At 38.7% G+C, this 26759-nt stretch overlaps 1 protein-coding gene across 1 annotated transcript in view; it reads right to left on the reverse strand.

Moving 5' to 3' along the window:
- The window catches only part of NYAP2 (neuronal tyrosine-phosphorylated phosphoinositide-3-kinase adaptor 2), a 256266-nt gene that overhangs the window by 27164 nt on the left and 202343 nt on the right, over positions 1–26759 (reverse strand). Inside the window, exon 5 of the mRNA XM_060107303.1 lies at positions 17603–17706. Coding sequence (XP_059963286.1) covers positions 17603–17706 — 104 coding nt within the window. The remainder of the gene's footprint in view (positions 1–17602; positions 17707–26759) is intronic.

Raw genomic sequence — 26759 nt, forward strand, 5'->3', positions numbered from 1 at the left:
TTTTAAAAAGCTATGAGAACCAAATGTAATATATGATCCTCAATTGGGTCCAAGACTGGGGAGGGGCATGGTACTGGGGCACTTGTAGAGGTTTGAAAATGGGCTTTATTTGAGACCGTAATATTGAACCATTCTAATTTATTGACTTCTTTCTTGCATGTGATTGTTTAGAAGAATGTCCTTGATCTTAGGACATACATGTTTAAATATTTGGAGTGGAAGTGCCATGATTAAAATATATTTGTGTGTGTGCATTTAAAAGTATACAAGTGTGCTAGCTTTCCAACTTTTCTGTCACTGGAAAATTTTTCAAAATTAAAAAATATAAAAACAAACAAATGAATGCTCTTAGATATTCTACCGATTGAAGATTTATTGGGGTTAACAATTTTCTCTTTGTAATGCTAATTGTCCAGGGAAGAGCTTTCCTCTACAACCCTGTCCACCTTCACCTGAGGCTTCTGTGACATGATCTCAGGTACTAAAGCTTGAATTATAAAGAAACAGCTCCTCTGCAAATTTCTGCCCTGGGTGGATAACTTTCCCTATTTGTAAAATAAGAATTATAAGAATAATCCTGTTTCTGGTACTGAATTCTCCAGGAACTTTATCATTAGCTCTTCATCCTTTTATAATTTTTCCTTCAAATTTTCTTTCCTCAACATTTGTTACTACTGTAATGCTAAATTGCTTGCATTTTTGTCCAAATTGTATGGTTTCAAACCCCCTACTCCTCTGCAAATCTTCTTTCCCAGTCTGTAAGGTTTTCCACCCTCTTTCATTAAAACATGAAGAAAATTTACCCACTTCCCCTTCTGTAAAATCATGCTTGACCACCTTCAAAGACATCTCTCATAACTCAGTTAATCCCTCTATCTTCTGCTTACTCTCCTCTTAATTATACTAATTGCAAGTGTGTGTGTGTGTGTGTGTGTGTGTGTGTGTGTGTGTGTATCCTTTACTTGGCTGAAATTCCCTTGAACACAAGGAGTTCTTATCAACTATTGAGCATCAGTCAGAACATCTGCTGCTGACCAAGTGGACAATGAGCATTTGCTGAGTGAATGTACGAAAGCAATTTGCAAACTGTAAAGTGCTAATGCTCATTGCTGCAAAATGTCAGTGGCAGTCACACATGTTAGTCATCAGCAATGACAGTTATACACATTAGTTATTAGCATTCAGTTGGTGGTACAAGAGATGGCAGACTAAATAGAAGACATGGGACTCTGGCTGGATAATTTTGTGTGAAGCAGGATATTTAGAGCATGGAGGTCTTGGAAAGGGAAGGAGAAGGGAAAATGGCCAAACATTAATTTTACCCACACTATCTTTTGGCCCAGACTCCAGGTGACTGTTTGCAGAGCTGTGAAATGTAAGGTTGTCAAATCACTGCTAGAAATATCTTCCAGTGAATCTTGTTTCTTTGGGTCCAGCCACTCCACCCAAAGCCCCTGGGAGCAGCTAGGAGGGAGAGCAAAGATGATGGACAGGATGAGGAGGGAAAAAAAGACATGACGTGTTCTACTACTGACCTGGCTGGCCCCTTGGCCTCACTCCTCCACCTCATTTCTTTCCATCTCCGTGATGAATATTGAAATGGATCACACCTGCTGGGACCCACTTTTAAAGGAGGTCGAGAAAGATGAAGTGCTGCTCTCTTCTGGCAGTTTCTGCAAATCTTCACACTCAGTTCATCACATAGTCAATAAGTTGTGTTAAAACAGTCCCCCTCCTGCAACTCATTTTGAGAAGACAGTACAACACAAAGGCAGACTTCCTTTTAATTCAATATACGGTAGTAGCAAATAGCTCTTTGTCACTGAGAGTTTTCACATCTTTTAAAATTTGCTTTTAACTGTTTGCCTTTGTGTTTACATTTGGCTGCAGGAATAATTTTAGAAATTCTTTGTGCAGGTAAAAAGTGCTGAATCACCCAAAGGACAAGTTCTCATATGTTTAGGGCATCTGCCCAGTATATCTGAGGCAAAACAATAGGAAAAAAAAAAGAGAGAGAGAAAGCAAGAAATAAAAGAAAAAGAGTTCAGCTTCAATAACCTTATGCAAAATTTTGTACAGAGAAAATCTACATGAAGTTAAGCAAACTATAGTAGACTATATATAGACTGTGATGTGTACAGAAACAAAATTCATCACCCCAAAATGTCTCTTTGGCATGTGGATTATTTCAAGCTGAAAAAAAGCAAAGCCCAAAAGACTCAGGATAAACCTTTGACCTTTCCCCTAACTGCCTAAAAGAATGTATGCAGAGAACCTGTTACAGGAAGGAAGCTATCACCATAGATAACTATAGTATGGTAAACACCTCTGTTCATACTATAGTTATCTATGGTGATAGGTAGTAAACAGAGAAGAACCCAGTAAAGTCTGTTAAAATCTTCTCTGTGTCCCATTGTCTCTGCCTGGCCCAGCAAACATTTATTTATCAAACATTTGCTTTTCCATCTCCATATGAATTGCCTTCATCCTCTGTGAAGTCCCAAACCAGTACCCCCAACACCCTCATTTATCTTTAGCTGAAGATGATATTTAAGGTGAGGGCTTCGGCCATTTTGGTGAGTTACTCAATTTTCCTGGGTGTCTCTCTCGTATACAATTCATTAAACTCTGATTTTCTCCTGTTACTCTATCTCATGTCCTTTTAATTCTTAGACCAGCCAGAAGAATCTAGAAGGATGGAGGAAAACGTCCTCCTCCCTGACAATATTATGATTTATAAAAAGAAATATACACGTGGGCTTTATCCCTGTTCCTGGCACAGAGCTCCTAAAACCCCTGGACTTTCCTGTGATGAGAGCAAGAAAGGTGCCATTTGTTAATTTAAGGCAGTTACCTTTGGACAGTATTTAAGATGGGGCCTGGTTGCCAGTAGAGCCAGTCCTATGATTAGAAAGTTGGAACTTTCAGTCCTACTCCCCAGCCTCCAAGGAGGGGAGATGGGATGAAGATTAAATTCTATCACCAATGGCCAATAATTTAGTCAATCATGCCTATGCAACTAAGCCTCAATTGAAACCCAAAAGAAGGGGGTTTGGTGAGCTTCCAGGTTGGTGAATACATGGAGATTCAGGGAGAATGTAGCGCTCAGAGGGCATAGTTGCTTCACGCCCTTTCCTCATACCTTGCCCCATGTATCTCTTCCATCTGGATGTTCCTGAGTTCTAACCTTTTATAATAAACTGGTGATCCAGTAAATAAAATATTTTTCTGAGTTCTTTGAGCTGCTCTAGCAAATGAATTAAACCCAAGGAGAGAGTTGTGAGAACCTCTGGTTTCTAGCTGGTTGGTATGAAGCACAGGTAATAACCTGGACTTGGAGTGATGTCTGAAGTGGGAGCAGTCTTGTGGGACTGAGCCCTGAACCTGTGGGACCTGATGCTGTCTCTGTGTAGACAGTGTCAGAATTGAGTTAAATTGTAGGACACCCAGCTGGAGTTGGAAAATTGCTAGGTGGTGTGGGGAAAAAAATCCCATACATCAGCATTTGAATTGATGGACACACATTATGGTTGGTGTCAGAAGTATAGATGTTATATAAATTTTACATTAATTTAAAAGATGAAATGTATACTGAACTCTTCATGGAGGGAGGGCTTTATAATCCCTTCTGTTACAGATTTGAAAGCTTTTAATTTGCTCCAATCCCAGTTTATATCCTGTCCTAAATATACACTTGCATCATTATGAGACAGGAAGGGGGCAGGGCACAACTGTTTAAAAGAATGACATAGTCCGAGGACACAACATAAACTGATCAGAATCAAATAGGTCCAAGATGGCGGACCAGTCGACTTCCACTAGACCCTGAGTCTTAGGATATGCTCATTGTAACACATCAGCACAGATATGACACACTCACTGGCACCACGTTCCAAGGCCAGCCATAAAGGTCAAAAAGTGGGCCGTGGCCCAATTCCTGGAAATCCCCACCTCTTCCGAAAAATAGCTGGAATACTCCTCCCACTCGTTAGCCTATGAAATGACCCACCCCTATAAAAACTGACAACCCCATACCCTGGGGCCTGTCTCTTCTTCCCAGATGGCCCACACTCTGTCTATCGAGTGTGTATCTCCTTGAATAAACCTTCTTTCTCTTTACTGTGGCTTGCTCTTGAATTCTTTCCTGCACGAAGCCAAGATCCCACACTCGGCAGCATCCCAGGAACTCACCTGAGACCTGGGACATGACCATCTTTTCCTGCCCCACCTTTCTTTCTGGCATAATTAGAGTTTATTTTTCTAAAGTGGTGTCCATGGTATGCTCTTTCTCCTTCTAGTAATAAAGCTGAATTTTAAAAAATCAATGTTTAAGAATGCGGTGAATAGAGATTTCTCTTTCAGTGTGAGTTGCAGTCATGGTGTTGTTACTTCTCTCAGGGGCACTTGCACTTCAATCCTCTTCTCTAACATTTGCCTTTCAGTCTCCAACAGAAGGTAAAACTAGTTCATTAAATAGCTGGGGTGAGCATATGTGATGACTGTGTACAGAGCCACCTGTCAGGAGCCCAAACACTTCTGCGAATTACTATAACAGTATTACAATGAGATGCTTATCTATTTCCATGTTTAGCTTTAATTTATTCATTCAGTATAGACTAAGACCACAGACATAGAGAACAGACTTGTAGTTGCCATCTGTGGGGGGGTGGAGGAGGGATGGACTGGGAGTTTGGGATTAGCATATGGAAACTGGTATATACAGAATGGGTAAACAACAAGGTCCTGCTGTATAGCACAGGGAACTCTATTCAATATCTTAAGATAAACCATATGGAATAACCATATATATATATATATATATATATATATATATATATATAAACATTATATATATAAATAACCATATATATATATAAAACTGAATCACTTTGCTTTATACCAGAAACTAACACAACATTGTAAATTAACTATACTCCAATAAAATAAATTTAAAAAAAATACAGACTAAGACTACTAGAGATTTCCAAGTTGAAATATACATACCAGTTCTCAAAGAGCCTACAACCTAATGAAAACAATTGTACTCTGCATCTTTAGAATCAAAAGAGATGCTCCGGGCTTCCCTGGTGGCGCAGTGGTTGAGAGTCCACTTGCCGATGCAGGGGACACGGGTTCGTGCCCCGGTCCGGGAAGATCCCACATGCTGCAGAGCGGCTGGGCCCGTGAGCCATGGCCGTTGAGCCTGCATGTCCAGAGCCTGTGCTCCGCAATGGGAGAGCCCACAACAGTGAGAGGCCCGCGTACCGAAAAAAAAAAAAAAAAAAAAAAGAAAAAAGAAAAGAAAAAAGAGATGCTCCTTGGAAAAATAAAAAAGGGGTTCTCTGGCCAGAGATATTCAAGAATCATGACATATGATATCCTCCTCTTTGCAATTCCCAATGCACATCTACAAACATAAAACTCTGATATTAAAGGAATTTATCTAACCTGGCTTTCTCCAGACTGCTTTTCTGGGTAGCAAAACAGTGGATAGCATCCCTCAGACAGTGCTGTCCTTTAATACAAAAATAAGGTTATTTACCATTGTGTATGGAAATTACATAGAGGAGATATGGAGAAATAAGATATGCTTGGAAGGGCTGGGACAGCCTCAAAGATGGAGAGAACACACTTGATCCCAGACTTGGAGGATGAGTCAGAGTTGCCAGGAGCCCAGGACTAAGGAGGGTATTCCAAGGGCCAGATCATACAGGCTTTGAAATCTACACAAAGCAATTTACCTTCCATCCTGTAGGCAATGGGGAGACTTTACAGAATTTTGCATGGAAGGGTCAACACATGGTCACTCTTGTTGCTCTGGAGGATGGATCTGGCCACAGGGGGACACTGGAGACTGGAGTTGGGGAAAAGGGAGAGAGACACTGAGCCTCTCATAAAACTGCAAGGTCATCTTGTAAGGCAGTTTGGATCCAAGAAAAGCCACACCATGAAGCTGCTGGAGTGTCCCCAGGCTCACTTCCTCCTGCCTTCCTGTCCTGTGGCTTGTCTTGTTTCACCCAATGCACCACGCTTTCTTAGAGGCGAGACAGTGCTTTGCACTTCTTTACTCAACTAAAAAGTTTAATAAAAACAGCCTATATGTTGAATAAATGAATGACTGAAAATAGGCACCTACATTTAAACATTCTGGTTTAAACTGTGCTTTCATATGAATTATCTCATTTCATATGGATGTGGAAATCAAAATACCTGGAAGTTCCATGAAGCCCAGGACAGCCACCATTGGATGTAAGCGCTTCCCACATAAGGTTTCTTCAAGGGTTCCTGTCCCATTACTGGGGTTTATATCAGAGAAGTGACAGCAGAGATTGTGTTCCTTCCTAGGTTGTATCCTGAATGGCAAGTGACTTTGACTCTGCTGGATTCTCCTGAAAGGCCTCTCCCCACTTTCATATACAAAGTTGACTGGGTTGGGTAAGATTACACCTGATACCTATTGTTCCTTCAAATAACCTCCTCATTTTCTGGAAAGGAAGTCATTATATGCAGCATTCCACATACTACCCCCGTCAAAATAGCTGACAACCAGGGATTATTAACTAGCTCTAATGCAGCATTTACTTTAGAAAACAAAGGCTTTGAAGTGACAGTGTGGTTGTTTCTCCACCCCTCCCCACCCCCTTTAAAGTGTCTGCTCATTGGATGGATGTAAAAGCCCAGAAGCCAGATAAATCTCACTGAATGCATTTTTGTTTTTTTGTGTGTTGTTGGCTAAATCTACAGGAGTAGTCTAGATGCTGGGGTTCAGGAGTGCATGTTTGGGAAGGGGATGTATTTTCTTTTCAGAATGCGGAAAGAGTTAGATGTACTCAAGTTTTGAGATTCTCAAGTGTGCACGCACGTGCACACTGGCACAGGCATGCACACGCACATGCCTGCATGGCTGAGCTCTCACAACACCAGCCCGTGGTCCACAAAAGAATGATGCAGCTGAGTGACAGTGAGCTTCTTTCCAGGAGTTACAGTCCCAACCCCGTCTCACCTTTGGAAATCTGGCCTTAGGTGGTGCCTTGTTCAGTTGAAGTCTGCATTGAATTTGCCCCTCTGCTATGTAGCTTTTAATCTAGAAAAGTTATAAGGCGAGACCCAGAAAGTCAAAGAATGAGTAAATAAATGGATGAAAGAAAATGAAGGAAGGTGAGTTTTACAAAGAGAGCAAATTTAGAGAGACAGCTATTTATGGTAGAAAATAAAGCAGAAGTTTAGTGGCTAGAACCTCCTGGACTTACACCTCATGTCCATACAGCCACTTCCTAGCTATAAACCTTCAACAGGTAACAGGTTCTCCAGCCTCAATTTTCTCATGAGTAAAATGGGGATAATATTGCCTACTTCATAAGCATATCGTGAGAATAAAATTATATGATACAGCATTCTGGACACTGTGCCAAGCACATAATAAGCCCTCAGTGAAAACCATTTTAGAAATCTGCTTTATTTGGGGAAGGTGCTTTCCACCTGAAGGCTAATGTTTACTTGCAGCACAGAATAAAGAACAAAGATTTGCCCAGCAGGTGAGCTGGGTGGAGAAACTGAAGCTCTCTTGAACTCCCTGAGTGAGGCACTCACAATGTGGCTGTACTTACTATTCTGAGTCAAGTGTAGTCTAACTCTGAACGAATATTAATATAATGTAAACATTTCTTGCTAATCCACACTAACTTAAGTTAGAGGTAAATTTACCCACTGGTTAGGGAGACTGCTCTTTTCAGGAATTAATCTTAAGCCATGTGTGTTAAACATGTTAATCTCAAACAAAACCAAGAAGGGGGCTTCCCTGGTGGCACAGTGGTTGAGAGTCCGCCTGCCTTTGCAGGGGACACGGGTTCGAGCCCCGGTCCTGGAGGATCCCACATGCCGCGGAGCGGCTGGGCCCGTGAGCCATGGCCGCTGAGCCTGTGCATCCGGAGCCCGTGCTCCTCAACGGGAGAGGCCACAACAGTGAGAGGCCCGCGTACCGCAAAAGAAAAAAAAAAAAAAAAAAAAACAAGAAGGAGTTCAGCCAAGCTATCTCTGTTCCTTCACTTTTCAGTCTTCAAAATAGGGTTGATGATCCCCTTTTTCGAGGCGCAGTCTGGATTTAGAGAAATACCATACGCAGAAAATGTCATAAATCCTATTGAAAACATCTGCATCTATTCTAAATAATATATAACACTCAGAGATCACTGGCTGTGATACTAGCTCCCCACACACAAAAGTATAGAAAACAAATATCATACAGAAAGTTTGTCCTGGTTTTCTATAAGCATTATGCTTATTATCCCAAACAGCATATCATCTCTGACATAAAGCAGTTTTAATTCAATCCTTTCTAAAACCTAAATACAGATTGCAAAGCTCACTTCAGACACTAGGTGGCGCCACGTATCCACCCAATGTTACATGATTTTCCCCAAACTATGTTGGCCAGCCCATCTAGGGCCTGACCTGCATTTTTACAGTTGGAGCCTGTGATGGGGAAGGCTTCTAAAATGCAATGTCTGCTAACAACTGGCAGCAGAATACAAGCATAGCATTTAGTTCTCAAATGGAATTATCAATCTGTAAAGCTTTAATACTCCTTCAATTGCTCTCTATGTGTACAACTCAAACAAGACCTACAGTTATAAATTCATAATTTGTCCTCTAGACTTGAAGCCAAAGTTTCACTTTCAACTCTACTGACATTTTGAATAAATCAAGCAGCTAAATATTTTCAACTGCTTCCCAAAGCCTCTATTTTCTAAAAAAAAAATTGACACGGAATTGGAAACTTTATAGATCTGCTTGAAAACACATGGTATAGACTAATGTGACAGTAAATGCATTTAAAATCTTTAGCTTCACTTCCCCAGACACATCCATATTATTGTTAGCTTAGTAAACTACACCACCCTTGGCATTTGAAGAGGAACAAGTGAGGATTCCAAAAACTACAATAAATAAAAAAATAAAAGATATTCCTTTGCCTCTGATTTTGCATAAGAAATACCAAGTAGTGGCAACTGATCTCCATATATTGGGATGAGATTGGCACACATTCACTTGGCAAGACGGAATGTTGATAAAATTTAGGCCTCCTTGTTTTCATAACATTTATAATGCAATATTCTTAGTGCTTTCTTCATTTAAAAGGAAAAACATAAAAACGATAAACAAAAACAAGTGACATGGATATGATGGGCATATAAAAGTTAAACTGATATAGTGGGATAACACATCATAATGGACATGCTTGTGGGTAAATACACATGCAGATAAGACAACAAAGCCTCTCAAAGTGTGGTCTGGGAAAACTTTCAGTAAATGTTGAAGTTGCAACAACTGTATCCTGTGTCTTTGCAGATAACAGTGTCCCCAGCAGCTCTAATGTTTTCATTACATTCATTGACACTGGAACCCAAGTAGGAGAGTAAAGCAGTGTTAGGGGACCCGTGACATTTCTGAACTGATACCCTTAGTCAACTTCTACTCACTTTACTTCCAAACCACACGTGGGACCCTACAAGGAAAGAAGAAATGCCAGATACAGACTCCTTATTACATGTTAAATAACTAAATATCTAACTTCCTATTTGGAGGAGAAGGAATAATGAATATAATCCTATCAAGTGTACCAAGAGGTGGTAGGAGAAACCAACCTGTCTCAGATGCTGGCAGTAAAGAGATACACTGTCTAGAGAATTTAAAGTCAATAATAAAACTGACTAAAAAACTGTCTGCTTTTTATTAACACCACGTGCTAGCAGTTCTATACAAGGTCAGTGATACAGGGTGGACAGAGCCGTTCCCTCCATGCCCATCCCTTTTGAAATACCACTGCCTACAATGACTCTTCTCCTTAGGACTTGCCAGCAAGCAGGAAAGTTGCATTTTGGCAGAAGGAAAAGCTATAAGGGAAAGAATTCTTATTTCTCTAATAGGTAATGTCTTCCAGGACTTTACACACATATGTTATCTTATTAATCCTCAATAACCATACAAGGCAGATAATACTGCCCCCATTTTACAGATGAGAAAACAGACTCTGAAAAGTTGAGCAATGTATTCAGGGTCACACAGCAACCAACGGGTGGAGCCAGGGTTCTGATGGATGTCTTACATCCTCTAAACCTCACAGTTTTAACCAGCTTCATAGTTGGGACTCATAGACTGATCATTTTGACAATAGGTACAAAACTTGGACAAGGTGTAACCTCACTTTAGTATCCTTAGTTGTCATGGGATAATAACGGGGTAGGACTGTAGAGAGCACACCTACAATGATGTAAGGAAGCTCTCAAAACTATCCTGGTGCACAATAAGCTCATCAGAGATGACAGCAAATGGTACGTGGTTTTCATCCCGCAAACATCATCTAAGAACCCTAGACACATTTTATCCCTTCCACATGTTAAAGAATGCTGGGCTCTATACTTCAGCAACTTCACACTTTCCCCTGTAGCTGGATGGTTAAGTTGACAATTCTGATGCTGAAGAGGATGCACACAGGTACGGGGGACTAGGCGTAGTCAGAGGCTGACACCCTGGAAGTCCATTTGCCCCACCCTTACCCTTGTTTGTCAATGCATTCAAGATTTCTCAGAGAACATCCTCTTGTTCAGTTACACTCTGCCTCCTACTCCAAGGGCATAAATGCAAGATTATTGGGTTGGGGGATTGGAATGGGGGCAAAGGGATGGGTTTGTGTAGTTTCATTCTACTCAATCTTGAAGTTATTGAGAGACTGGTCATGAGACGACTGGCCTTTAAAAAGTGACCCCAAATATTCTGCCACGTGAAATATATAGCAGTTAACAAGCACACGATGCCTGCATAATATGTCAAAATTTCTCAATTCAGATTGTGGTCTGTCCTGGAAAGCAATGTGAGTTCCTACCATCTGGTCTACGGCCATACCACCCTGAACACGCCTGATCTTGTCTGAATTCTTTGTATGAAAGAATTCACGACACATATTACTGTTATTTAAAGGTGATAACAAAATCTTGTTTCTTCTATAAATATGACACTAATTACGGGGAGCCCCACAAAGTACTAAAGCCTCCCATTTTCATAAATCCACCGGACAGGACTGTAGAGGACGCACATAAGACAAAGCCTTTGTTTGTTTACTTTTTGGCCCTTGCCTTATTTTAATGCAATGATACCATAATACATAACAATCGACCAATATAACCACTGACACTCCTATTTGTAACATGAATTTATTCCACTTTTCACAAGCCTAGATCCAATCTCTTTGGTAAATAACATTATTATAACAAATAACTATAATTTCTTTGTAACATAATCTTTGTTAAGATAACATCTTATTTTACAATTTGAAGTTCTTACAGATAAACCCTTCTCCAATAAGATGCTGTAAACATCTTATCTTTACATGACATTGTAAACTCAGTGGGGTTTTCCAAGCCCCCCCCCCAATCAGGCTTTTCCATGTTTGGAAATATATGTCAGGTTAACTTGTATGCAGGATGAAAAAACAATAGGAGTTATTTAAAACCTATTGCATAGCCTGGAGGAAGCTCTGTGAGGGTGGGGATCTCTGTGCATGAATGAATGAAGTGAGTTCAGCTTTTGCTAATTGGTTATATGTTCTGTTTCTGCTTTTTTTTTTTTTTTTTTTTTTACCATTTCCAACATATGATGTAACCCTGAGCATACGATCAAACCAGCTATATAAAGGTACAAATGCAATGTAAACATTCTCTTATTTCAGGCCTGATAGGACCTGGAATACCACAGGGTCTCAAAAAAAGGTTTGTTCAACACTTAAGCACGGGATGGTAGAAAAGGGGCCCCTTCATCACGTTAACTTGGGGAGCCACATGCTCCCCACCCACATACTCTGCTCCTTCCTCTGTTTTCTCCCATCAAACACAAAACCTTAACTACTAGACAGGAACACTTGACATTGTATATACAAATGATCAGATGAAACCTCATAACACATATGTTCCAGGACCCAGGGCTGGAATAAAGCATGTATGGTCTTGGCAAAGCAAGTCACATCTACACTAATGGCAGCACAGGAATTCTAAAGAGAACTGAAGCTTTTCTACTGTTAGAGCTTGTAAGGCAAGGAATGTCACTCGCCATCCAGTTCTACAAGGATTAAGTCATTAGCCACTGCAGTCAGTGGCCTGCAATACACCCTGAAAGGAATTCAGGGTGAAGATCAGGACTAGGTATTCTGTGCCCTGGGAAAACAGGCAAAAACAGGTCCTCAGATAGTTAGAAATATTTCAAGAGAAATTTTTTATGAACCTGGATTCTTGCATCTTCACATACCTAGAAAAAACACTACTATCATTAATTGAGATAACCTTTCTTCATGACTAGCAGTAGTAACATTCTACTGAGGTGTTTGCTTGATAGCACGTACCCCTCTCCCCTGGTCTCTCCTCTCACCTCTCTGGAGCAGTTCCTCAGAGCTATCTGAGAATCTATAGTTCCCAGGCTATTGTCCTCAGTAAGTCCCTGAATAAAACTGAAACTCCCAGCTCTCACTCTGTGTGTTATTTTATTTCAGATGTTAGGTTTGTTTTCATTTTTCTACCTGATCCAAGGCACAGAAGCTGAAATTAAATAAGAACATACCCTTTAAGTTTACATTACTGAAAAATGTGGGCAGGCATCGAGTGGCTGAAATTAGAATTCCTTTCCATGTCATTGTTTGAGTATTTATGTTACTATACTCAGGATCCCTTTGTCTTTAGTCTTCCTCATGCTCTCCAGGCTCCTACAAGTTTTGTGTGCAAATGTCCTGATTGTCTGAGAGTTACAAAAGCCCAGACCTCACACACAGGCTGAGAAAGAGCAATGGTCTGCTCAAAGCTTTCAGGCAAAGCACACTGAGGCTGTGGGACCAATCAAAACACCTCACTACTTTGAAGGCATTAAAGACCAAGAGAAAAGACAAAATTAGACTGTGTGAGAAAAACATTTTTTCGAGGATATATAGAAAGAGACATTTATCAAGAGAGATATTTAGTAAGTCAACCAAAGTCACTAAGTGTCACACTGTAAACTGGGTAAAGTCTTTGCCAGGGAATCCTCTTAAATTCTCAGTCTTAGTCTTTCATATGCACTGATCCCTAATTTCTATCTTTGGATGATTTAGCTCCCTTTTTTTTACTGTATCTAGAAAACAACTTTGACATCCAGGTATGTCCAGAAACACACCCTAGACATGCATCAAGCTATGGATGCTAATACGTTCTTCCATTATCTAGGAAAGCTGACCACATGCTGGCGTGCAGATATAGCCATGGAGTGCATGGGAAAAAAGAAGGCATTCTGCTCTGCAGGAGCCCGTGCAGGCTCTCATAAGGCCCCAGCAGGGTCCTCAAGTGAAAGGAGGATGTTAGAAGCTTGGAGGGAGCCCAGAGGACCGCCATCAATAGAAATAAATGTTTGAGAAATAATCCTGAAGGGGCAAGTTGAAAGGAACTCGGCTTGTTTCCCTGGATAACAGCTTATAAGCGCACAGCATGGACCAGCCTGAGCAAGGCCTCTTCTGGTTAGTGAGAAGGCAGCTCTCAAGCCACACAGGGCCCACGGAACAAGAGATAACGGCTTCAGGGGCGATTTTTAAATTTCTAGAGAAATGTGGGGCTCTCAGATTTTGAAATGTATGTCCAAAGGAAGTGACAGATGGCTTTCTGTTACCCCCTTCCCAACATCAAGGATAATCAGAGATAATCTAGTTTAGAACAATTGACAAACCTCAGAGAGAAGGTGAGTTCTCAGTTCAACACTTAGGTCATTGTTAGCTCTGTGATTCCCTGATTTGACTTGGGGGGCTGTTACTTAAAAAATGTGAAGTGTGTGTGTTTGTGAGTGCAAGATTGTGTGTGTGTGTGTGTGTGTGTGTGTGTGTGTGTGTCAGAGGATGTGGCTCTCATCTCTTTCCTTCCCAGAAAAATAAGTACAAACATTTCTTGGGAACATTTTTCCAAAGAGAGCTGGCACTTTTGTCTGGAGACACACCCTAGCTGCTCCTTCCTTTAAAGACTGGCTTTCTCATGGCCCTGCTCCTTAGTTTCTATTCCATCACCTGCTGCAGTAAAACTAGAGATGGCCCCATCTCCAGATTAATGGGGATCCCTAACACCATAGCCCAGAGATGGAGGGAATCACATGAACAGCACTTGCTGTCTATAGAGGCACTCACACTTCTTTCTTCTGAGTACACAGCTTTCTACTTCACTACAGAAGAAAAAAAAAAAGATAAAGTGATGTGCTTCAAGTTCAAAATATTTCTCCTATACAGTTTTGCTCTTATAAATAAGAAAATAAAATAGCTTTCTCATGGAAGCTGCAGACATTCAATCTAATTTCCAAAGGTTTGCTTTATGACAAATGCCAAAATATGTGGCTGCTTTGCCGTAAAATTCCAAGGAAATGTCACTTTCCCCTAATTGCCCCGTGACTGCTCTATTTATTCAGGAGTGAATTAAGAAAGAAAAGATCTATTTTTCATCTCACCGAGTTTTAGAGAGTATTACGTGTTGTGTAAGAAGCTCTAAATGCTTTGGAACTCATACTTCTTTCTTGAGCTTCCCGTCTTCTCCTACGTATTTTAAAGTTCCAGTCAGATGAGACTATACATTTCTACAAATCGTGTATCTCCTATATTACCTGAAGCCGAAACAGACTGCATAGCCAAGCAAACATTGCCTCCACTTTTATTTTTACACAAATGCCCTTGGTGGGCAGTCACTATGCACCCCGGGCTCCTCGGCGGGTCAGTCAATCACTACTCCAGATTCTTTAGGGGTGGTCCATCATCATTGGCCTAGGCTCCTGGGGGTGGGCGACAGTCCCTTTTGGCCAGCTCTACCCATCTCTGCTGGAGTAACCTCCGTCCCTTCTGTCTCCTCCTGCAATACTTCTCAGAAAGCTCCAACCATGATCTGAAGTGGTGGGTGAAAAACTAGTACTGAGGGAGCTGAAAAGAGATAAGATGTGAACAACCTGGAAAAAAAAAACACAGCTCCTTCTCTATGAGCAGAAATGTCCCGTAATATGTCTTCTTAAAGCCAGACTCCTCAATAGATAAGCACTACTGGAATTATTTCAGTGACTGCTTTTGTTTGTCTGAAACAGATCACATGGTCTTCCAAAGATTTCCTAGTAAGAAGTCTATTAATTGTCTATTAAGTCTATTAATCGTCTATTAAGCGTTCTGTGTTTTAATAACTATCAGGAATCCCAGTGGGGGAAAAACACTTTTTAAAAAAGTGACCAGGATGATTATTTGTTGGATAATGCTAGGTGTTCCCTATCCTAGTTTGTGTATGAATATTCAATGTTTTTAAATGTCTTTCACCATTGCCTGGGGTGACTAAGCCTAGGGCAGTGTCATCCTGGTTGTAACTTAAGGAGACATCTCAGTCAAGAGCATGGGAATTAGGTGAGAAGAGGGTCTTCAATAAGTACCCATTGCCTTTAGTTTAATTCCAAGTTGTAGGAATGCAGAGCAAGGTTTTTCTGAGCCATGTTTACCCCATTAGCGCTAGCATATGGGAAGAGGTGAATACTACATCTGGTCACAAGCCACAGGGGAGAGATTCAGAGGCCAGCCTTCTAATTTGCAGCCCTGACACCCCTTCTGTGATGTGGCTGTGTGCCAGAATTTCTCCTGGTTGGAGAGAAAAAGTGCAGCATCTAAGTAACAAGAGAGTCTTTCTCCTGTTGCTGTATTTTGAAGAATGAAGAACATCCTACCAGGTAAGCGAAGAGCTGATAATGCAAAGGCACAATGTTGTACCTTGTTTCTGTTCTGTAAGTTACCCCAGGAAACTGCTTTCATTGAGAATTGAAGGGGCGTAGGATGAAACAACTATAAAGATAATTAGGAAAAAAAGCAAATGAAAACAAAGAACACAAAACCTCTCTGAGATACTGAGGTAATGCAATAGCATGGTATATATACTTGGAAAATTGATTGTATTAATGCAATCCTCTGCCAGCTAGCTAAAGTTCTCTCCTTTCTGTATTCAAGTTTTTAAGCTCTGAAAATCTGTAAATGTAATATTTTGGAATAGCTTTAATCAACTAAGGTGGCAATTTATCTTAGTGAGGTTAATTGTGTTATTTATTTATTTATTCATTGTCTTATTGTTTCTACTTCTTTTATACCCAAAAAAGTGTTTGAGGTGGATTCATTTGGTTACAAAGCATTTAAAATGTTAAATTAAGACACAAGAAATTCGAAATGGCACTTGAGATGCTCTTGAGAGGAGCCTCTTATCTCTTGCATTTGTAGATATCTCATATATTCATGAATCAAATCCTGTGCATATTTAAGCCAGACCAAAATACTATAAAGCACCCTGTCTCCCATTAGAAAAAAATGCAATTATTCTTCCTGGTTATGTTTTTAAAATAGCTTGACATTTATATAATTGATGAATATGTAATTTGCTAATCAGTAATGGACAGTTCCCATGGAGGTATCATTGCTAGTTTTATAATTTACAATTTCAGAAGAGCTTTATGAAAGTGAACATTAAAGCTGGGAAGCAGAGAGAAACCACTCCAGGATGGCATTATCCTATTTAACACCCATAATATATTTAACAGTAACAACAATTAAGCTTCACAAATTGTCATTGTATTGAATTCCTATTGGATGAATTATAGATAGAGCATTTATATGTAGTGATTTTTCCCCATACTATATCCTCCGTACACAAGCATATACCCATGAACATCAGAGCAACATATTGTACTATAAAGGATTAAATGATAATGTAGCTTATGCCTTTATTTCCTGTATCTTTTCTCCAAATGATAATAGAGATCTCATATACCATGCATAAACACTTACATTCCCTTACTGAGAACATTTCTGATATTTTTGGTATAAGAGAGAAAAGTCATTTATTTAAAGATTGCCTTATTAATCTACAGTTTTGGGTAAATACCTAGATTATCTGGTTGGTCAATTTGTCTTTATGGCCATGAAAAAAGACTAGCTGCCATGTTCAATCCAAATGGGTTGGTATATGAATATTTATCAAGACATCAATATTCATTGTCTTACAATCATGCTCCAAGCTAAATAAAAATAAAAGTAAGATGGACACAAATATTACAGTATAATAGGATAAGAACTAAACAATATGTACAAATTCATTGACAACATCTGTGCAAGTGTTGTGGACAAAACATTGAAAAAGAAATCTACATAAAACAAAGTCGGTAAATTTATCAAACGTTGATAAATTTTCGGAGACAGTATAAAAGTACACAAAACATGGAAGAGAGAAAGAACTTTAAAAAAATAACCACTAAGGCAGTACATATAGTACAAGTTTACATTTATATTACAGAATGATGGAAACCAGAGACAAAAACGATTAGGTAACAAACAGCAAAGAAACTTTCACCAATCACAAGGAAGAAAGACTTTCCTTTTTCGATGAAAACACAGACGGCCACAGCTCATCCCTCCCACCCATACACACACAGAAAAATAAAAGCAAATGCAAAAGTTGTTACAGCAACACACGACAGACAGAGGTGGAAAGCGTTTGGCATGTCGCATCACAGGAAGTCAATCACGATTGGCTAACGATGATGGTACCTGGCTCTGTTGCAGGTCACTGGCTTGCCTGAGAGGAGTAACGGATGGAGGTGGCACACCTGATGTAGACGCAGACCGGCCTAGTTTGCAGCTTACTTTCGGTTCTGTGAACAAGGGGGAGAGACAGATCATTAGCTGAGCAAAGTCTGCAGGGATGAACCGGATCCCAGACTTTCTTCTGGTTTTGCTACACGTTCTTTTAATACACTGAGTTCTTCTGATGTTTGCTAATCATTGGCAGGTGATGAAACAATTTCATAACAATTGATTCTAAAATGAGCCTTGTTCACAGATCAGCTCCTGGGAATAAAGAATCAATCACTTAAGTTCCACGCCTTGTTGCCTTGCACACTTTACCCTATTTAGAGTGAGCTTCTATAGAGTGATTACTGGAGCAACAAAATCCCATTGGGGAAAAAGCCAGTGACATGACTATTTTTGGTGCTTCATTTTCAGTCTTGGTCCAAGGGTCTCCTGTGTCCTAAAATGTCTTTTCCACCCTCTCCAAATTTTTCTTCCATCCCTCCCTCCTTTCATTCTTTCTTTTCTTCATTCGTTCTCTTATTCTTTCCTTCTTTTTCTAATTTCCTAACTTTCTAATTTTCAAGCCTATATTGTTGTGCTGATTACTTTCACCATGTTTTCAATGTAACGTTTCTCTAATTTAACTTCATTTGCTTTTAATTGTATAACCACTTCGAAGACTTTCGACATCTTTCATAATAATATTATTTTTCAAACTTAAAAAGCCTTCCCTAACTATTCCTCTATTTAAGGAGGCTAAATAGGCTGCCTAGGTCATTATCAAGATACTTTGGAGACTGCAATTTGGGGAATGGAAAGAGCTCCCTTCATTCAAGAAGCTCAGAATTTACAGTATACAGAGGACACTGATTTTCAGACATATTTGAAGGTATTTATAAAGGAGAAGAAGGCATAAAAAGAAAAGTTGACATCTATGCTTTTGCCACAAACTTTTATATTAGCTGTCAGTTTTCGAGTGCCTAGTATATCCCAGCTTTTGTTTGGGCTGCACTTAGATTATCTCTAATCTTAAAGATAATCTTTAGAGTTACAAAGTTAGCTATAAATGCTCCCGATTTACAAATTAGAAACCTGAGGCTCAGCAAGGTTAATATTTGCATTGCAAATACACAAGCACTTTTCAAAAAAACCTTTCATTATATTAATAAATTTGACTTAAAGATGAAACTCTCTGAACTAGTGGCTTCAAATGATATTACATCACTAATTTACCAAGCAGTGGCAAGCTGATGTTGGAGAACAAGTTCTGTGCTGGATAGGAACACTAGCTTTATGCCACTTTTATATAAGCTGCTCTTCAGAGAAAAGCTTTGCTCTGTCTGCATCACATGACCTATGGCTAACTTCAGCCTCTGCTAACTGCCTTCTGGCCATTCTCTCCCCATCCTTCACAGACACCAGATACAGATACAAGGAATAAGATAAGTTTGCGTCCATTCACACAGAGACCTTTAAATACACCCTCACCCACACACACCTTTCCTCTCCCACCCCTGCTTCAAACTATTAAACAATGCCTCACATCCACATTAGAATGATTATCTTAACGGGTACTAATAGCCTCTTTCTTGGCAAATTAGATAGTCTTTTTCTCTGTGCTTCTGATTTAGTAAGAAAAAAATGACAATAAGCAGGCTTTGGGCTATGAGATGACTCCACTAGCTATATGACCTTAGAAAATATTTTTCATATCATTTAAGTTTTATTTCTTTTCAAAACAAATGAATATAATCATTTACTCATTATTCAGAATCCATTTATTTTATACCTACTCTGTGCTAGGGACTGTACAGAGTGTGGTCACCAAAAACCCACTCTTGCCCTAAGAGACACTTACAGTCTATCCAGGAGCAAAGATATTATGCAACAAATTATGCATTTGATTATATAAAAGCAGCTGTGATCAGCCCTCCTGGTGGAATTATCAGTGGTACAAGAACATTTGCTGGGGGAATGAACAGGTGTTAGAAGGATGCTGACATCTATTTTGTGGGCAGTAAAAGTTAAAGAGCTCATTTGTTCTTTGCTCTTTCAACAAACATTTATCAAGGGCCCACCACGTACAAAGCACTGCAGTGGATGCTAAGCATATGGGTGAGGAAGACACCAATTTCCCATATTTTAATGAGGTTTATGTTTACTCAGGGGAGACAAACAGTACGCCTAAAATGGTTTCCTGAAAATTCAGAAAAATTAGAAAGGAGAAGTACAGGGTGCCATGGTATCATTGATCAAGATATGCCTCGTGTTCTGGGAGCTAGGGAAGGCTGGGCCCTAAAGGAGCTGTAGTATCATAGGATATTTGTCCTTCTCTGTCTGGCTCACTTCACTTAGTATGATAATCTCTAGGTCCATCCCTGTTGCTGCAAACAACATTATTTCATTCTTTTTATGGCTGAGTAATATTCCATTGTGTGTGTGTGTGTGTGTGTATGTATCTCACATCTTCTTTATACATTCATCTGTCAATGGACACTTAGGTTGCTTCCATGTCTTGGCTATTGTAATCAGGGCTGCTGTGAACATTGGGGTGCATGTGTCTGTTCAAAGTATGGTTTGTGGAATCTAAAAAGATGATCTAAATGAACTTCTTTACAAAACAGAAATAGACTCACAGACATAGAAAAAAACTTATTTACCAAAGTGGCAATGGATTGGAGGGATAAATTAGGTGTTTGGGATTAAAATATACACATTACTATATATAAAAGAGATAACCAACAAGGACCTTCTGTAGAGCACAGGGAACTGAACTCAATATCTTGTAATAACTTATAATGGAAGGGAATGTAAAAAAAAAGAATATATGTTTATATATATGTATAATTGAATCACTTTGCTGTACATCTGAAACTAACACAACATGATAAATAAACTGCATTTCAATAAAAAATTTTAAAAGACAAATACAAAAAAAAAAGATCTACATTATTAAAAAAAAAAAAGCTGTGATAATTCACACCTGCCAACAGTGCTGAGCAGGTGGTAAAAGCTGAAGTAGGGAGGACCCTGGGTGCTTAGGTTTATTTTCCAACCCACCCAGAAGTCAAAACTATTTCAGGATGTATTCCTTTTATTCACTTTATTGCTTATACAGTATAAAGAAATAATAATGAATCACATATTCTGGTATCTAGGAGAGTGGGGATAGGTGAGCTAATGATGGATAAAAGATGGAACCGTTTCCACCTATGATGCTTATGGCTTCACCTCTCTCCTCTCTGTTGTTTTCTATTTGTCATGTTTTGCTTTCTCCCTCTGCACTTTCTCCCTCAGATCATGTGCATTGTCATGGCTTCTTGTGTATCATCTTGGAGGTCACATGGAGGTTTCTACAGGTCTGTCCTCTCCTCACACCCTTGCTTGATGTTAAGCCCCAGTGTCTTCTAGAGACTAGGGATTAATTAGGAGTTTGGGATTAAAATATACACTTTACTATATATAAAATAATAATAAACAAGGACCAAATGATAGCTTTTTCTCAACATCTTAGGTATCCTTCTGATTTTCCCATTTATAGGAGGAACAACATTACCTCCATTTTCCTGGAAGCTTACTTTTTATGTTCAGAGCTTTCTTTTCCTCTCTCTATAAAAGTAGTCCTGTGGTAATTTTCTTTCTTTGTGATTTATTTCAACTCACAAACACTACCACAAGTTTGGTATTCAACAACTTGAGCAAAAAATAATTTTATATATAACATATGTAACATATATAATTATAATTATATATAATTAAATATATGTGTGTATATATGTGTGTGTGTGTGTGTATATATATATATGTGTGTATATATATATATATATATATATATATATATATTTATATATGTAAAATCTACCTGCTGGTCCCCATACCCATAGTTTCTCTGCTCAAAACTAACTTGTACACAATGCCAGGCGGAACTTCTTAAATCGCTTTTAGATCACACACCTTATTGAAGTTTTAAATTACTCCCTATTTCATATGATAAAAACTTCAAACTCACTTGGCTAATTTTCAAAGGGCCCCCTGTGATCTGGCCCCATCTGATCTGATCCACTGTGTTCTCCGTGGCTGTCTGCTCCCCAAAGCATAGACAACTCAGTATCTCTCCTCGGTCTCCACATCTGACCCTGCTTCTGTCTTTCACAAGGTGTCCCCACGCATGGCCTTTCATCAGACCAGATGTTATCTATTTTCTAAGGCCTGCTTCAACGTGCACGTCTATTGTAAAGCATCCTGCAACCTTGTTTACTGCTTTCTTCCAAATAGCCTTAGCACTTATATACCGTTTGCACTGCTGGCTGTGGCTCTGAATATTTATGTTGGTGAGGACCACAGAGTAAGTGTTCAATTAATATGATTTTTATTTCACTGAAGACCCTCAAATTAACCCAGAAAACATCAATGCAACTTCTAAAGCAAATTGTGACAATGATGGTAACATAGAATATGACAGTCTGGCTCCGCAACTTACCAAGGCAGTGACTCTCATTCAAGGGTACATGATTTTCTAGGGGAACTCTCCCTAAGTTTTGTGCAGGTGATTCTAGTATCTACCCACCCAATCTTGAAAATATAAGAGTGTTCAAATATAAATGTGTCCCATGATGACATAACCTATCACTCTAACTTATAAATGAACCTAATTTCCCAGGAGGCATAAATCCTAGCATCTCTTAAGGAATCATCTTTTATTATATAAAATAAATGTAAAGCATCTATCAGAATTCTGGTTGACATGTTTTCATAATAAGCCAATGTTTCCACATATCCATTTATTGCATTAGCACATTTAGTCACATGGAGAAAATTCAACATTTTTTCCTAGCAAAGGATGGCAAATAATGCTTTTTACTATAAGGTTCCTTTAAAGGATATGTTGAAGAGATTATCTGATGAGTGACACAATCCAATGCCTTTTATATTACCCAATGTACCTATGGATTAATTTCCCCTGCTAGGTTTCCAGTCAGATTCTGACTTAATCAGCCTCTTCCAAGCATAGACAGTGATATCTCTAAAGCACAGACTGAGACTTACTAAAATCCAAGCAAACTCCCAATTTCATCGTGACCCACAAAGGCCTTGCTTTACCCCTATTGGACAGTGGTCCAGATCGTATCTTGGTTCATCCACCCCCTTAGGGACTACAATATAACCACTAACCACTCATCACACATGGCGGCTGACCTTGCCGGCCAGCCACCCTGTAGCTTTAAAGTCAGGTCACCCAGTGGTCGACTGTTCAATCCCAACATGGTTCATATGGGTTATGACTTCACCTGCAGTGGCAGGCTGAGATGATTACTTATGAATTCATTATGCACACATGCATACATCGGCAGGTGGAAAATGCACACATTTTTGTGTGTGTACACACATATACATACATATATACTCCATAACATTGTTGCTTGATGGTATCATGTCATAAGGACAATTTTTTTTAATTGTGAGGCTTTGATTTATCTTTATCATACTCATTTAGCTCTTCTTTTCTGTTTCACCTTGTCTTTGACTTAAATACATTTGGAATCTATTATGGTGTTTGTGGGACCTAGTTGGTGAAACGAATCCTTATGATGTTGGATCCACCAAGGTTTCTTTGGCCAAAAGAATTTTCTAAAAAGTCTCAAAAATCCTAGAAAAGATTCTATTTTTATAACCAAGCCTCTTAGAGAGTCTCTAGGGCTGTGACATCAAAGTTAAATTGTCCAGTTCACTTACCTTTAGAAATACACTGTGCTTTGATCCTTAAATAGTGAGGCTTAGGAACCACAAGACTAAAAACAGTAAGTTTTCATCCTAAATTTTGTTAATATAAAAATTGCCAAGGCATTTGGGGGTCAAAAACAATGGACATATGCCTCAAAAGTTAGCTAAGATAAGGCTTTCCTCCCCCTAGGAAAATTCATTGCATTAAAAGATTAATTATGAGCTAGAAAGTGTCTATTCTCCCTACATCCAAGGAAAATCTCCTTCTTGTATAATAAACCACCAATAACCATCCTAGAAGTAAAAGTTGATGTTGTTTGTGCAATTTCAGTGAAGGTCAAGTGTAAAGAGAACAAGAAAGAATGTGAGGGAGAGAGAGAAACACAGAGAGACAGAGAGAGAAAGGAAAAGGAAGAATGGAAAAAAAGTAGAGGAAGGAAGGAGAGGGTGAGAAGGAGGGAGGGAGAGAGGAAAGAAGGAAGAAGGAAGACATTAATTTTAATTCCTTGAAATAAACCAACATCAAGACATTATCATGTGATCTTTCCAGGGTAATAATTCATCATCATCTTAAAGTTCCTATTAAGTAAGTGCCCATTGGACTTTGTTACTTAGAAAGAACTATTTTCTCTCTTTTTATTCTTGTTGGATACAATCTTTCATTGCTTTTTTTTTTTAAGGATGGCAATTTCTCCATCATTTCTCATCTTCCCTGTAAGGTGAACTGAATTCTGTTCAGGATTATGTCCCTTGGTATTGTTACACGATAATCCCCAAGGCACCCACAGCTACTATTATGAGTACTAGAGTTCTCTTTGTTTTCAGAAAGCAAAGACAAATGATTGTTCTCAACTCTGGATCTACACAGCAATAAGAGATTAGTGAATTTTTATGAAAAAAAAACACTTTCATCTAGCATCAAAGAAATAAGATCAAATTCTGGGGAGACATATTTTTCTCCATCTTGTTTTATTTTTTCAGTACATAATATTTTTCTCTACTAGCAGAGACATGTTATGATTTCCCTAGTCAATCATGCTGATGAAAGTTTCTAATCAATGACTTAGGGCTACATGGAGGTCACAAAAAAGGCCTTTTATTTAAAACACTGAGGTATGCTTATTGCAAACTCTACTTTCATTTCTGGGAAAGGCATTTTTTTGAAATAACACATATGCTATTTGAGATAAACTGATGCCTGAGTAATAAGGGGCAGTTTTGCCAGGACTATGTTAAAACTTTCACAGATTCCAAACATTTTGTTTTAAAGCTTCCATCATACATCATAGCAAACATATAGGATGTTGTAATGTCCCACGTTAAATGTAAATTTTTTGGTATATAATCTGAATACATTTTTATAATTTTGCTTTGAAATTATTGGACTGTGAATAATACAATTAATTCATGATTGGCTATGATTTCTAGACAGTAGTCATGCGCACTCAGGAATACTTACCAAATTAGACAATCTAATCTAGAAACTGTTTTCAGATGTAATGGAACTGTTTTAATACTAAATTTAATAATTAATTAAATTGACCTAACGTCACATTTTGTATAGATTTAATTAGATATTCAGTCATGTTAATGTGGCAGTTTCTTTTGAAATTTTGGTGCTTCATTTTTTAATATCAAGTATTTTTATAGATCCTTGAGAAGCCCATAGACCTAGGCACTGTCACTATGATGCTAGAAGATGAACATCTGATCATTGCTGTGATTATTTTGTGACCCTGGAGAAAGAAAATCAGCCAAATGCAAAACTCTACCCTGGGAGTAGACATACTTCTCTCTCTCCAGCCTTTCATGGGACATAACTCTAAGGAAGCAGCTGATGTGGCACTTATGTGGCAGTGAATGACTCCGAGCATCCTTCAGTTATGGTCCAAGTCCTAGTGTTATCTGAAGGGTCAGATAGTAAAACTACTGATGCTGGAGTAATCGGTAGTTCTCCTTGGGAATACTGGAATTCTGGTAAAGATCTGGGTTCTCTGGTAAACCCAGAGAAAAGTGAGGTGACAACATGGTGGATGACATTTATGATCCAATGGCAGATGTAGAGAATTAAAGAATCCATTGTACAGAGGAGAAGGAGAATCACATGCATGTTGGGTTAGGAGTACTCATTGTATTCCTTCTAAATATCTGATACCATGGATTTCCCTTGCCTTCCACTTTCTTATGTAGAGAGAATATAAATCATGCCGCTTAGTGCTCAGGGATGCCCTTGATGCTGTAATGCATGGTTAGTTTCTTACATGGCAACATAACATCATGTAGCATCAACAGTTTTTTTTTTAATTTGACAGCCTCTTTTATTAAAACACATCATTTCTGAAATGCCCTTAAGATATTCATCACTTTAGCTGTATATGAAAATGTGCTTTTTTCAAAAAATACTTGATTCCACATTAAAAGAGGATTAAAGTATATGTTTATAAAGGAACATATTTTATCTATTCAACAAGTAATATATGCTCCTTAATTATCTTAAAAATTATTACATAAAAAATTCATCTGCCATAATATACAGAAAAAGGCATATGATTTGTATCAGGATCAAATGTATATTACCATGGGGATAAAAATTTAACTTCATGTTATGGTGTCAAAAATAGAATAAACAAACAAAAAATAGAACAAAACTCTTTCATCCCCAGATATCATCCTCTTCATACAATTGGCTTTGTGGTTTGTTGAAGAGCAAACATTCTGAGACAAAATGTGACCAGATATTGAAATTGTGTATGGTCCTTGTAGCATGTTCTATTACAATAGCTATAGTTCTTATGATTCTGCCTTGAACCACTGTCGGTTATAGACATAATCTAAGCAATATGTGTCTTGGGATAAGATCAATATGAGACTATACATGGACGGGAACTTCAATCTGATCTCCAGTAATGGCCATGTTCATTCATTCTATAGCAGAACTTCTGGAGGGCTCTAAGATGCTTTGGGGAGGTGGTCACCTGAGGTAAAAACTATTTTCGTAAAAAATGCTAAGACATTATTTGTTTTTCCACTGTGTTGACAAACGCACTGAAAGTCCCAAAACAAGGCTGGATAAATCTGCTGATACCTTAGCACATCAAAGCAATAGCACCAAACTGTACTAGTTAAGTAGGTATTTTTCACTGCCACACAGACTTGCATATTTGGCAGACACCTTCTCAAAACATGAATGAAGTGAGCTTATTGCTTTAAGGAAGACAACTGGCAGTATTTGTTGACAATGATACATTTGAGCTTTCAAGCAAACAGTAAAATTTTGAAACACTTGTATTTACCACTGTGAGCTTGACAGCACTCTAATACTTAAAGACTTTTCTTAGGAGATCAGTGGCAATATTAATAAATGTGTTGTATTGATTTTTATAACAAAATATGTCAACATATGGAAGATTTG

Source organism: Mesoplodon densirostris, chromosome 8 (assembly GCF_025265405.1).
Source record: "Mesoplodon densirostris isolate mMesDen1 chromosome 8, mMesDen1 primary haplotype, whole genome shotgun sequence".
Classification (NCBI taxonomy): domain Eukaryota; kingdom Metazoa; phylum Chordata; class Mammalia; order Artiodactyla; family Ziphiidae; genus Mesoplodon; species Mesoplodon densirostris.